Consider the following 12,823-nt stretch of genomic DNA (forward strand, 5'->3'; position numbering starts at 1 on the left):
ATTTTGTTTTTAAATTTCACTGAATCTCCTGAAACCTTTACTTTCCCTAAAGATACAGTAAGGAAGATGGACACCACACCACTATTCCAAGCTGTACAATGCTGACTGTGACAAAAGTGTTACATCTTGGGAGTAGGACTCACTCTGAAACTCACATTTTTTTTTTTTTTTTAAGATTTATTTAGGACAGCCCAGGTGGCTCAGCAGTTTAGTAGTACCTTCCGCCCAGGGCGTGATCCTGGAGACCCGGGATCGAGTCCCACGACAGGCTCCCTGCATGGAGCCTGCTTCTCCCTCTGCCTGTGTCTCTGCCTCTCATGAATAAATAAATAAGAAATCTTAAGAAAAAAAAAAGATTTATTTATTTTAGAGAGAGTGAGCATACGCATGTGAGTGTGGGTAAGCGCAAAGGGAGAGGAAAAGAAGCCTAAACAGACTCCCCACTGAGGACGACGCCCCACTCCAAGCTCAATCTCACTACCCTGGGATCATGACCTGCGCCAAAACCAAGAGTTGGATGCTCAACTGACTGATCCACCTAGGTGTCACTGAAACCTGTATTTTTTAAAACACAAGTAAGAAACTCTGGAAATGTACTCTACTTTTATGAAATTTCAGAAACACAGTTGACTTTAATTATCTGTGAATTTGATAAAAATATTACATAATTTTAAACTAGAATAATCTCCAGAGGACAAATGCTGTCTGCAATAGGGTCCTCATTGAACCTTCAATTCCAACTCTTTATATATGAACCTCAAGACCAAACTGCTATAGTTTAAGTTCTCTTCTTCTTTTTAATGATTTTATTTATTTATTTGAGAGAGTGAGTGAGCATGAGTGTGGGAGGAGGCAAGTCAGAAGGAGAGACAGAAGCATTCAGTGGGGAGCTCAACCTGGGGCTCGATCCCAGGACCCTGGGATCATGACCTAAGCTGAAGGCAGATGCTTAACCAACTGAGCCACCCAGGCGCCCCTAGTTTAACTTTTCTTCTTTCTTTTCTTTTCTTTTCTCTTTTCTTTTCTTTTTTTCTTTTCTTTTTTCTTTTTTTTTCTTCCTTCCTTCCTTCCTTCCTTCCTTCCTTTCTTTCTTTCCAATATTTTATTTATTTATTCATGAAACAGAGAGAGAGAGAGAGAGAGAGAGAGAGAGGCAGAGATACAGGCAGAGGGAGAAGCAGGCTCCATGCAGGGAGCCCAAAGTGGGACTCAATCTTGGGGCTCCAGGATCAGGCTCTGGGCTGAAGGCAGGCGCTAAACCGATGAGCCACCCGGGCTGCCCTAGTTTAAGTTTTCTAACAAATTTACTTCCAGCAAAACACTGCTCACATTCTTTAGTTCCTACATTGTCTTCTGGCTTAGGCTTCTTCTTTTTTTTTTAAAGATCTTATTTACTTATTTGAGAGAAAGAGAGCGAGAATAAGCAACAAGGAGGAGCAGAGGGAGAGGGAGAAGCAGGCTTCCCACCGAGCAGGGAGCCCAACACGGGCTCAATCCCAGAACCCTGAGATCATGACCTGAGCTGAAGGCAGACATTTAACCAACTGAGCTACCCAGGCTTCCCCGGGCTTAGGCTTCCATTTCTCTGCGTAGGGGCTCTCTGCTCACCTACACAGCCAAGTGGTACCATCACCTAGGGCTCAAGGTTATCTGGGCAACATCTGCTTTCAGTGCTCTACTTAATGAGATTATGCAATATAACATAATTGTAATGTTGGCTTTGCAAGGAATAATGGGACTCTCAAAAAGGCAAACACAAAACAAAACAGAAACCATGTGTATGAGCTAAAACTTGAGCATCCTGAGCCACCGGTGATAGGTGTGTTTTTATCCATAAAGCAGTAAGAGTTGGGGCTTTGGGTCAAAGGAAAATAAAAGAGTTAACTGAAGGCTGCTGTACTGAACTGAGGGAACCTAGAGTAGATCCCCCACCTCTGGCAGAGGGAGAAGGACAGAGAATCTTTTTTTTTTTTTTAATTTTAAGATTTCTTATTTATTTATTCATGAGAGACGCAGAGAGAGAGGCAGACACATAGGCAGAGGGGGAAGCAGGCTGCCTGTGGAGAGCCCAATGCGGGACTTGATCCCAGGACCTAGGGATCACAACCCGAGCCAAAGGCAGACGCCCAACCACTAAGCCACCTAGGCGTCTCGGGAAAGAGAATCTTGAGTTGGCTCTGCATTCGATCTCACGACCCTGACTGAGATCATGACCTGGGCTGAAATTAAGAACTGGACACTTATCCAAACGAGCCATCCAGATGTCCCTGGAGGGTAAAAATTTTAAAAAGCCAGTGTAGGCAGAGAAGGTGTAAGATATGTCTAACCAGAATCCCAGAAGGAAAGAATGGAGAAAATGGCGAGGGGGTAGTACATAAAGAGATAATGGCTATAAATCTTCCAGAACTGATGAGAAAAATCAAGAATCTACAAATTAAAAAAAGTACAGCACATACCAAATACCAAGAAGTATAAATAAATCCACATCCAGACACCCTGTAGTAAAGGTACAATACAGAAAATACATAGAATATTTCAAAAGCAGCTAGAGGGAAAAGATCACCCACAAAGAAATGAAAAGTATTAGACTGATAATCAGAACCAAAAAATCTCTATCAAACATGATCACATCCCACTTCCTTTTTCAAAAAACTTTTTCAATGGCTTAATGAAAAAAAGTATGAATTCTTCAGAGTTCAGTATTTAAGGCCTTCTATAAATCTGTTCTATTACTAATCTACTCTTCCTGCCAAATCTTAATTGCCTTTACTATATTTTTTAAGTGGTAAAACGTATGTTAACAGAATTGTCTAGTTTTATTTCTCTTATGGCATTTATAGTACATAGTACCTTATATTAGTTATTAATGTATATCTTTTATTTTCCAACTAAATCATAACTTTATTTTTTATTTTAAAGATTTTATTTATTTGACACAGAGAGAGAAGGAGAGAGAGAGAGAGAGCACGTGAGCGCACAAGCAGGGGTAGGGTAGCAGCAGGTAGAGGGAGAGGGAGAAGCAGGCTTCCTATGGAGCAGGGAGCCCAATGCCAGGCTTGATCCCAGGACCTGGCTTATGACCCAAGCCAAAGGCAGCCATTTAACTGGCTGAGCCATTCAGACACCCCAAATTATAACTTTTTACAGACATGCCCTAGGTCTGATTTTTAGACTTCTCCCTCCCCCACATTCCATGCCTAATAACTGATGATATAATCTGAATACATGAAAACTGGTCAGGACCAACTATTTAGGAGGAAAAGAATAACTCTAGCAGAGGGCTAAAATAACTTCTAGACCTTATCATGAATCATTATTCTCTTGGATCTCCTGGTGCTAGGACTCACCTGTTTTGGTTGGCAAAAGATGCCTGGTCTATAGGCAGGATGCTTTCAGGCCACGGGGCAGTCTGATTTGGAGGAGCTTGTTGTTGGCTATACTGAGGTCCCCCCATGTTCATCTCTAATTCAGATGGCCCTAAAAACAGAGAAGACAAAAATCCGAAACTTTATAAATTTTATCAGGGAATGCCTATTTCTGCTATGTAATATCAAGTAAAATACCTGGTTTACATAAAATGGAAAAGGCAGATGCAATAATAATTAGTTGAAAATAGTAAGACTGAATTTTTGTTCTGAAATAGAAACAAAGCAATAAATATCAAGGCTTTTCACCCATTTTAGGCAATATCTAGAGTGGTAGCTCTAAACTTCTTGCAGTGAAGATCTTTTAATTTTCTTTTTTCTTTTTTTTTTGAGAGAGAGAGCACAAGGGGGCAGGGTAGAGGAGCACAGGAGAGGGAAAGAATCTCAAGTAGATTCCCCACTGAGTTAGAGCCCTTGGGGGAAGGAGTTGAGGGGGACTCCATCTCATGACCCTGAGATCACTACTTGAGCCAAAATTAAGAATAGGAGGCTTAATCAACTGAGCCACCCAGGTACTCCAGCACCCTGACCTTTTAGTTTTCTTTATGTGGATTTTATCTTATTGATACTTACTTACTGTATGGGAAATTAACATTGGAAAAATAGAAAAAAATTATTCACTCATTTAAAATTAATTACAATAAAACCACTATGTGTTAACATAAGCAAATTTCTTAAACAAAAAAATGAAAAAAAAAAAAAACCAAAACCTTTTGCTGGCATTGTTTTACATTTCTGAAAATCACTTTAATGTCTGGATGATGGAGGAGAGCCAGAGCCTCTTATGTGCTCCCACATCCCACCAAGGCGATACCACACAGCCTATCACTTCTAGAACTCTACTATATGCTTGTGAGAGTTGAGAGTGAAGAAGGCCAGGAGTGTCTCAGTATAATGGAAATAGTTTAGCCTTGCAGACCACCTGAAAGGGCATCAGGGTCCTGGACCACATTCCTGAGAAGTGCTAGATCCCCCTCCTTGTTCCTGAACTTTTATTAACTATAATTCAGTTAGCTCTTCCAGAAGAGACAGGGTGGGACAGAAAGAAGACCCTGACAACTCAGATGTGCTCTTTCTTAGAAGTTCTTTTTTTAAACCTCTTTTTAGAGGTTTAAAGCTAATGGATGACATGAGCTTTTTAAGGATTCTGCTGTTATCATCACCTGTAGACCTGTCTTCCATGACAATAGAGAATTTTCTGTTGAGTTCATGGCTTTTTTTTTTTTTTTTTAAGATTTTATTTATTTATTTACGAGAGACACAGAGAGAGAGAGAGAGAGAGAGAGAGAAAGAGAGAGGCAGAAAAACAGAGGGAGAAGCAGGCTCCATGCAGGGAACCCAATTTGGGACTCGATCCTGGGTCTGTCTCCAGGATCACGCTCTGCGCCAAAGGCAGGCACTAAACCGCTGAGCCACCCAGGGATCCCCGAGTTCATGGCTTTTTGAATTTATTAAAAATCAGAGAAATTCAGCTACACAATAAAGCGCAAAGGCCAGGTGAGGTGCCCTTCAATAAAGAAACTGACCCTGGGTGGGTCAGTGGCTGAATGACTGCCTTTGGCTCAGGTTGTGATCCCAGAGTCCTGGGACTGAGTCCCGCATCAGGCTCCCCACAGGGAGCCTGCTTCTCCCACTGCCTATGTCTCTGCCTCTCTCTGTATGTCTCTCATGAATGAATAAATAAAATCTTAAAAAAAATAAATAAAGAAATATGGAGAACAAATTCAATTTCTGGATATAAGGAATTTATTAATTATGTTATATATTTATTTATATATAAACATATATATATATAATCAAGTAGCATCTACACCCAACATGAGGCTCAAACCTACGGTCCTGAACTCAAGAGTCACATGCTCTACCAACTGAGCCAGCTAGGTGCCCCTTAATTATGATATTTAAATGAATGAATCAATACATTAAAAAATTTTCCAGTTTAATTTTACATGAAAATCTGGTCATTTTTAGCATTGTTCCATAGCAGCCTCAAAGCATACGAATTTATGTTTGGAAACCACTCATCAATTTGAACCACTCATCCTTCTCTGCAGGAAGGCTATCTGAACGTCACCTCTCAGAAACAAGTCAAAATGTGCTGAGCAATTACATAACTAGGTAAGAAAGCGGAGGCCAGAAGTAGGATGAGAATTCTGCGTTGTCTTGTCAAAACAATCCTGGTACCTTTCCGATAATGATTTAGTGCTTACTCATTGCACAATATCTAAGTATATGAAGAAGTACATAAACATTAACTTATCTGAATTATGCTAATATGCAAGATTTAGAAGAAGGCTAATGTAAGTGATTAAGAAAATATCACTCAAGTGTGAGTTGTACAGACCATGAATTATTTTTTCAGACCATGAATTTTTTTAAACAGCTTTACTGAGATATAATTCACATGGCACATAACTCACCCATTTAAAGTATATGACTTAGTGAGTTTCAGTAAATTTGCAGGGTTGTACAACCATCATGACAATTGGGTTTAGAATGTTCTCATTCTCCCAAAAAGAAGCCCCATGACCATTAGGAGTCACTCCCCATGTTCCCCACACCCCAAACCCTAGGCAACCACTTATCTATTTTCTTTCACTACAAATTTATCTATTCTGGGCATTTCATACAAATGGTATCATATAATCTATCAGGGCATTAATTTTAATAACACATGAACTGTATCCAATAGAATTTTGGGGATGCCTGGGTGGCTCAGCAGTTGAGCATCTGCCTTTGGCTCAGGGCATAATCCCGGGGTCTCAGGATCAAGTCCCACATCAGGCTCCCTGCGAGGAGCCTGCTTCTCCCTCTGCCTATCTCTCTCTGCCTTCTCTCGGTCTCTCATGAATAAATAAAAATCTTTAAAAAAAAAAAAGAAAAAAGAATTTTAGTGATCCTCACGTTTCGTGAGATAGTCTAGAAGACCTTGTACCTTCAGAGAGGACCCTGGAAAGTCTGGTTTAATAGTCTAGGATGGTGGCTCAAGAATCTGCATCTTAATGTCCTGAGATGATTCTGATAATCACCCAGAGTTAGGACCAATTCTGAAACATTGAAATATTAAAAAAAAAAATATATATATATAAAACATTTACAGTATGATACTCCAATTCACTTCCCAGAAAAGTTGAGATTAGACAATTTAATAAAAATACAACATCACATAGGTAGTTGGTTCTCTAATGTAACTAGAAAGCTTTTGAGATTCTATGATTCTATACAGAGTTCCAGCAAAAATCTCACTTATGACAGCTTGACATGAGGGGAATCACCTAAATTGCAAATGAGGAGCATATCTTAAAATAATTTTTGGAGCTCTTATTCTTTTCTAAGAAAGCATGAAAATTAAAAGCAAAGAGCACTAGAGGGGCACCTGGGTGGCTCAGTCCATTAAGCGTCTGCCTTCTGTTCAGGTCATGATCTCGTGTCCTAGGATTGAGCCCTGTGTCAGCTCCTTGCTTAATGGGCCTGCTTCTTCCTCTCCTTTGCACCCCCCCTCCTTGTGTTCTCTCTCTCAAATAAAGAAATAATCTTTAAAAAAAAAAAAAAAAAAAGCACTACAACTATCTTACCTATATTCATGACCTGAGACTGAAGCATCTGTCTTTGGCCAGGCTGGCTGTTGGGTCTCATGGGGATGCTGGCTGTTGGGTTCCGAATCATACCTCCTTGGATTGGCCGGTTCATGGCACTGGTGGTAGCAGCAGCACAGGTGACTCTCACAGCAGAACTCTGTGGTGCCCATTCCCCAGATGGCATAGTGGGCCGGGAAGCATTACTACCAATCATTCCTGTAGGCAAGCCAAAGGAAACTGAGACATGGAGTAACTGAAAACATAGTCAGCACGTATGAACACTAGATGAGCCTACTGTGTATAAGACAATCACTCTGTAATACACAGCCCAAGAGTTAACGCCCCTGTTGGGACAGACACGGACCCTCAGCTAAGAAACAAGAGTTGGCAATTTCAACAGTTTTTCAAAGCATAGACTTGCCACTCTTTAGAGTTCGGAAAAGCTGTTAAAATTGTTCCCATATGTACTTAGAAACAGGTGCTGTGGTGTGTGGATAACCCCAACTTCCTTCCTCAGGAAGTGAATCACATTAGCTGATCTACACGTCAATGCTTTACTTTCCAAAAGGGAGGTACGGTAGAGAAACAAGGTTTAAACTGATAATCAATACTCTAATTATAAACCCAAATCACAGAATATCCCATGAAGCTGATGTCAGGTTTTTATTTTTTTAATTTTAATTTTAATTTTTTTATGATGTCAGGTTTTTAAATCCCCAAATCCCTTTCAGAGTATTATAATTTGTTAAGCTTCAAAAGTGACCATGGTAGCCTCTAAAACATGAAGAATTTACAGGATCTTTCTTCTACAGTTTTTTATATCCAAGGCAAGAGACTCCTACTTTTATAGGTTAACTTCAATATACCTGGACTAACACATTCCTAATTATATAGCTCTAGAATGGGTTAGGGCAGATTGGTAAAGATCCTTTTACACTTGAGATATTAATAGTTATGCGGCCACACTTAACAATAAGAGCATAATACTCCAAGGATCAAGGATCCTTGTGTTTGGTCTCTCTGGCCTAGCCCCTGGGAATGCTGACAGTGGCTAAATATTTGCTAAGACTTGATATTCTAAAGGGGAAAAACTCCCAAGTAAGAACCTCTCATTTTGAAATGTTTAGTGATGGATATATAAAAGTTCTACTTTCATTATGGGGCACCTGGGTGGCTCAGGATCATGATCCCAGGATCATGGGATCATCCCAGGTCCTGGGATTGAGCCCTGCAGTTGGGCTCCCTGCTCAGTAAGGAGTCTGCTTCTCCCTCTGCCTCTCATCTTCCACCACTTGTGCGTTCTCTCTCTCAAATAAATAAAATCTTAAAAGAAAAAACAGAAGTGCTGCTTTCAAATAGATGGCTTGCTTTCATTTACTTTTAATTATGATAACTAAAAATAGAGTATATTTAAGAAATGGAGAGTACATGTATTGTGGGTGGATTTTCATTGGTGAAATGAGAATGTGCTACATTAGGATTATTAAGAATAAAAGGTAATTAAGTTCACTGAAAAAGTTAGAGTATTATAGTAATATATAATTTTAAAATTTTATTTAAAGATTTTATTTACTTATTTGAGAGAGACAGAGCACAAGCAGGGAGAGGGGCTCAATTCCAGGACCCTGAGATCATGACATGAGCCAAAGGCAGATGCTTAACCAACTGGGCCACCCAGGTGCCCCAGAGAATAATACATGTTTTAAAAAAACATCTGAAGATTAAATTTGAACTACACAAATGTATTATGGGAGAAAAGGCATTGTATTTTTCAAAAAATCTAGCCTCTAAATAATATAACAAGATTATAGCAAGTCTAGAAAGCAGAAGGAAAAATGACCTGTAATTCAACAATATCCATGCAATTATAGTAACTGGGGTCTACAAATCTTTCAGGCTTTTTCTTTTTCTTCTTTGAAACAAAGCACAGGCATTGTATGATCTTCAGAGTCTGGACACCAGTTATCTCTAGGCTGTCCAGATTTCAAAACAGGTGTATTCCTAAATTCCTCCTTATAAGAACTCAGGTCTTCTTTGTGTTCTGCTAATAAGGAGGAACCTTTAATTAAGTCATTGGCTCCTTTTCTGTTATAGGATGTTGCGTAAAGCGGTATTTTGCTTATATAAATCAATACTTTATTTTAAAATATAAAATTCATATTTTTATAATATCTATTTCTTTCAATGCTTTTGTCCTGAGTACTTCATTTTGACAAAGGAAGAATGCTGTAAATTGTGAGCAGTTCTTTATTAGGAAACTCAGCATCTTGCTAGTAGATCTGTGATAGATACTATAGTGTACAGGACATGGTGGTAATAGCGATCATTGCTGTTAAGATGGTTTCTAGCCTGGGATCCCTGGGTGGCGCAGTGGTTTAGCGCCTGCCTTTGGCCCAGGGCGCGATCCTGGAGACCTGGGATCGAATCCCACGTCAGGCTCCCGGTGCATGGAGCCTGCTTCTCCCTCTGCCTGTGTCTCTGCCTCTCTCTCTCTCTCTCTGTGACTATCATAAATAAATAAAAATTAAAAAAAAAAAAAATAAAAAAAAAAGATGGTTTCTAGCCTTAATTAGATGGAAGTTTGGGAATACGGTAGCTGCTATGACACTGATTACCACTCAGCAAATGAGCTTAGGTAACTTGGCAGACACCTCAAGTTACAGCAGGTCAAGGTCCAAACCAGATTACAGGCAAAGTCATCCTTCTTCAAAAAGGGAGCCCTGGACCAGGTACTCTTTAGCCAAGCATATTACCATTTAAAGTTCTTAATTTTAAATTACTGTTTTTCCAAAGAACTGTATCATTTATAAGTATGAAAAGTTAGCTGTATTATAAACTTTCATTCTCAAATTCTCCAAAAACAAATCCTTGATTAATAGGAAGTTTTGGGATTATCAACAGATTACATGAGATACTAGCAACCACCAAATTATTTCACACATAACACTATAACATGTGGAGTGGTAAACTGGAATAGAAGAAATAAGACTATGCTGTAGGATTAATGATTAGAGACCCTGTAAAAGTAATGGTCACAGATAAAATGGTCGGCTTACTGGAATGCTTTTCGATGCTTCGCATGCCACTCTCACAGTAAAAATTTGTAGAATTTTCTTACGTGCTAGTATTCATTTCTAACATAAAACAATTCATTTTGAAAATTCTACTAGTTGGATGTGGATGAATACATCGTTAAGTTAAATAACCCACCAATAAAGTAACAGTGCATTTGAGCCCTTACCTGTGCTACTGTTCCCTAAATTTCCTTGGTTTCCTATCATCCCTTGATTACCCATCATTCCTGGCTGAGGTATCACTGAGTAGGGACTATTGTTTCTGATTGGTGGGAAAGGTCCAGCACCAGTTGGGCTTTGCAATGTGATGTCAAGTGGTAAATTCTGGTTTGGCAATAACCTGCCCAGTTGCCCTGGTCGTGGGTTATTAAAAGCTAAGGAGAAAACAAATGAAAATTGAAGGTTAATATAGGATAATGAAAAAGAATAGCAACAGAAGTAGTGTTCAGGGAAAATGCTGTCTGTAAAGTATCAAAGATATGCACATCAGGGACCAACTGCCTAAATAAAAGACAAACTCACAGACAAAAAACCACAGGCAGCACCTAAATGTGGACTCGTAATTTAATCAAGTCTCTTACTCGACTTTTAACAAATTTTGCAAAAAGAAAGAAAAATAACTCATGTCTATTATTTACCATATATTTCCCGCCCCAATGCTAATTTTTTAACATTTAATTGTATTTGCTGAGTCAAACACTCGTATGGTCTTGTCCATATGTGTCACTGTATTAGAGTTCAGGAATACTGCTTTGTCACAGCTATGAAGTTATAAACGTCTCCTGCACACAGCCCCAAACCCAGACGTGGTTTGTACCTATTATTTCTTAACTGGCCTTTCCTGGGAGTAGAATTAGGTTAAAAGTATCTACTCGCCTTGGAAGTTATTATCTTTTAAGTGTGAACTCTGCCCCCTGAAGTCAGTATTAAAGCTTTAGGGCCCTATTCAATCTTCTAAAAACAGCTTCTTTAAATTCTGGACACATTTAGATTTGAAAGGATTCTTATGGATGACTGACAAGAATCCACTGGGTAGTGTGCCCTATACTATCATATAGACAACCAATAATTTGATAAGAACATCATTACATTTTAAAAGTATCAGATATTATTAATGACAATTTATAGAGCTACTTTATTAAATAATACCAATTATTTCTTCACTGGATTACATAAACATAGTATGAAACAGTACATTCAAAATAAATAAGTTCTTATCAATTAATAACAGAAATAAAACATTTAGAAGAATTAGGGCTCAGAATGGAAATTATGTACATGCTGAATTGGATTCCCTCAGGTTTAGCTCTCGGTTTAGCACTCAACAATCTGATTACATCAGGAGGGACAGAGGAGAAAGCATGAGTTCCCATGCTGCCCATCATTAATGCCTCTGGTTCGTAAACATAAACCCAGTAGTGTGCTTCTTACTCCCCAGTTCTTTGACTTTGTGATCTCCCGAGGTCCATAAGTACCTTCCATTCCTCAAGAAACATGGAGGTTTGAGAGATGACAACAAACTATTTTGTTTTATCCATTCCAGAATAATCAAGAATCACTTGAGGAAAGATCTAGTAATTAAAGATATTTTGTGATTTGGTTGGTGGTTGCCATTTCTGGTTTGAGAACAAATGCTGAGCACTGAATCAGACAGTACCTGACAAGGGAAAAGTCATTCTGTTCACCAAGCGAACACTAAGGACATCATTTATCTTTCTGTAAATCACATCTCTTTGCACAGGAAATATAATTTCTTCCATTCAAAACTGTTGGACTTTACATATATCAAATTTGTAAACTAAGTGATTATGGTGAAGAAAAAATTTACTTTAAACTTTAGAAATCTAAAATAAAAAGAATAAGTGATAGAAAAAAATGTATTTTTCTAAAATAGTCTAAGGTCTTCAAGCTTTTTATTAAAGTGCACTTAAAAACATTTATGATAAAGTTCCATTTGAACTGGTATTTTTAGAATTATTCCTAAGAGATAGGATATTTTTAATGTGTGTAGCCTGTTCACATATTGTGGTTAAATATTAAGAATTTTTAATAGCATTTTATTCCTAAAAAGTCAGCCTAACTTTCTAATTTTCTACGTTTAAAGTATCCACTTATATATTAAGGCACATAAAGTCTATTTTAAACTCCATTTCTGAAGGCAGCAGCTAAAATAAAGGGAGACATGACAATCATCCAAAGAACTTTATCTATGTAGGTCAGGCTCACTCCGTGTTGATTAAATTAACCACAAGAGCATGCTGGAAGGCCATGTTCACCAGAGTCCATTTTGAGTGGTGTTTTGAAGAACCAGGACAGTAGATGGTGCTATCTGACCACAAAAACCTTGAAGTGACTAAGCTGTTTGTATCAGATTTTAATAATCACTGTTTCTAATGGGGATTATATGGGAATTTCTTGGCATAACCATCAATATCTCATACTCACTGCTCTGTGAAATTCGCAGCGCTGTTTTCTGGGCTCCAACAGGTGTAACAGGACTGTTTTCGGCTGTGAGTTGCATGAGGTCATTGATGATGGCTTGCTTGTCAACTGATCCAGCAGGGGCGCCTGGCCGCGTGTCTGGGAAAAGCTGTGGTAATTGACTATTCTGCAAATCATCCAAAATCTCCTCCAGGTTGTCCAGCTCACTGCCAGGCTGCAGTGAACAAACAGAAGAGTTGATCCAGTCCTGCCCTGAGTGTGGGCACCACAGCCCCAGCTACAATTACAGACCTCACTGGCATAA

The 12,823-nt window shown here is 38.8% G+C and overlaps 1 protein-coding gene across 9 annotated transcripts in view; it reads right to left on the reverse strand.

The window, feature by feature from the left end:
• The window catches only part of NCOA2 (nuclear receptor coactivator 2), a 295,825-nt gene that overhangs the window by 25,817 nt on the left and 257,185 nt on the right, over positions 1–12,823 (reverse strand). For 8 of the 9 annotated variants that reach the window (XM_038579485.1, XM_038579481.1, XM_038579482.1 and 5 more), the window contains 4 exons: positions 12,523–12,733; positions 10,245–10,451; positions 7,001–7,219; positions 3,348–3,477 (listed from right to left, as the gene is read on the reverse strand). In XM_038579485.1, the coding sequence (XP_038435413.1) occupies positions 3,348–3,477; positions 7,001–7,219; positions 10,245–10,451; positions 12,523–12,733 (767 nt within the window). The remainder of the gene's footprint in view (positions 1–3,347; positions 3,478–7,000; positions 7,220–10,244; positions 10,452–12,522; positions 12,734–12,823) is intronic. The other variant, XM_038579489.1, reaches the window with a different exon arrangement.

Source organism: Canis lupus, chromosome 29, assembly GCF_011100685.1.
Source record: "Canis lupus familiaris isolate Mischka breed German Shepherd chromosome 29, alternate assembly UU_Cfam_GSD_1.0, whole genome shotgun sequence".
Lineage (NCBI taxonomy): Eukaryota > Metazoa > Chordata > Mammalia > Carnivora > Canidae > Canis > Canis lupus.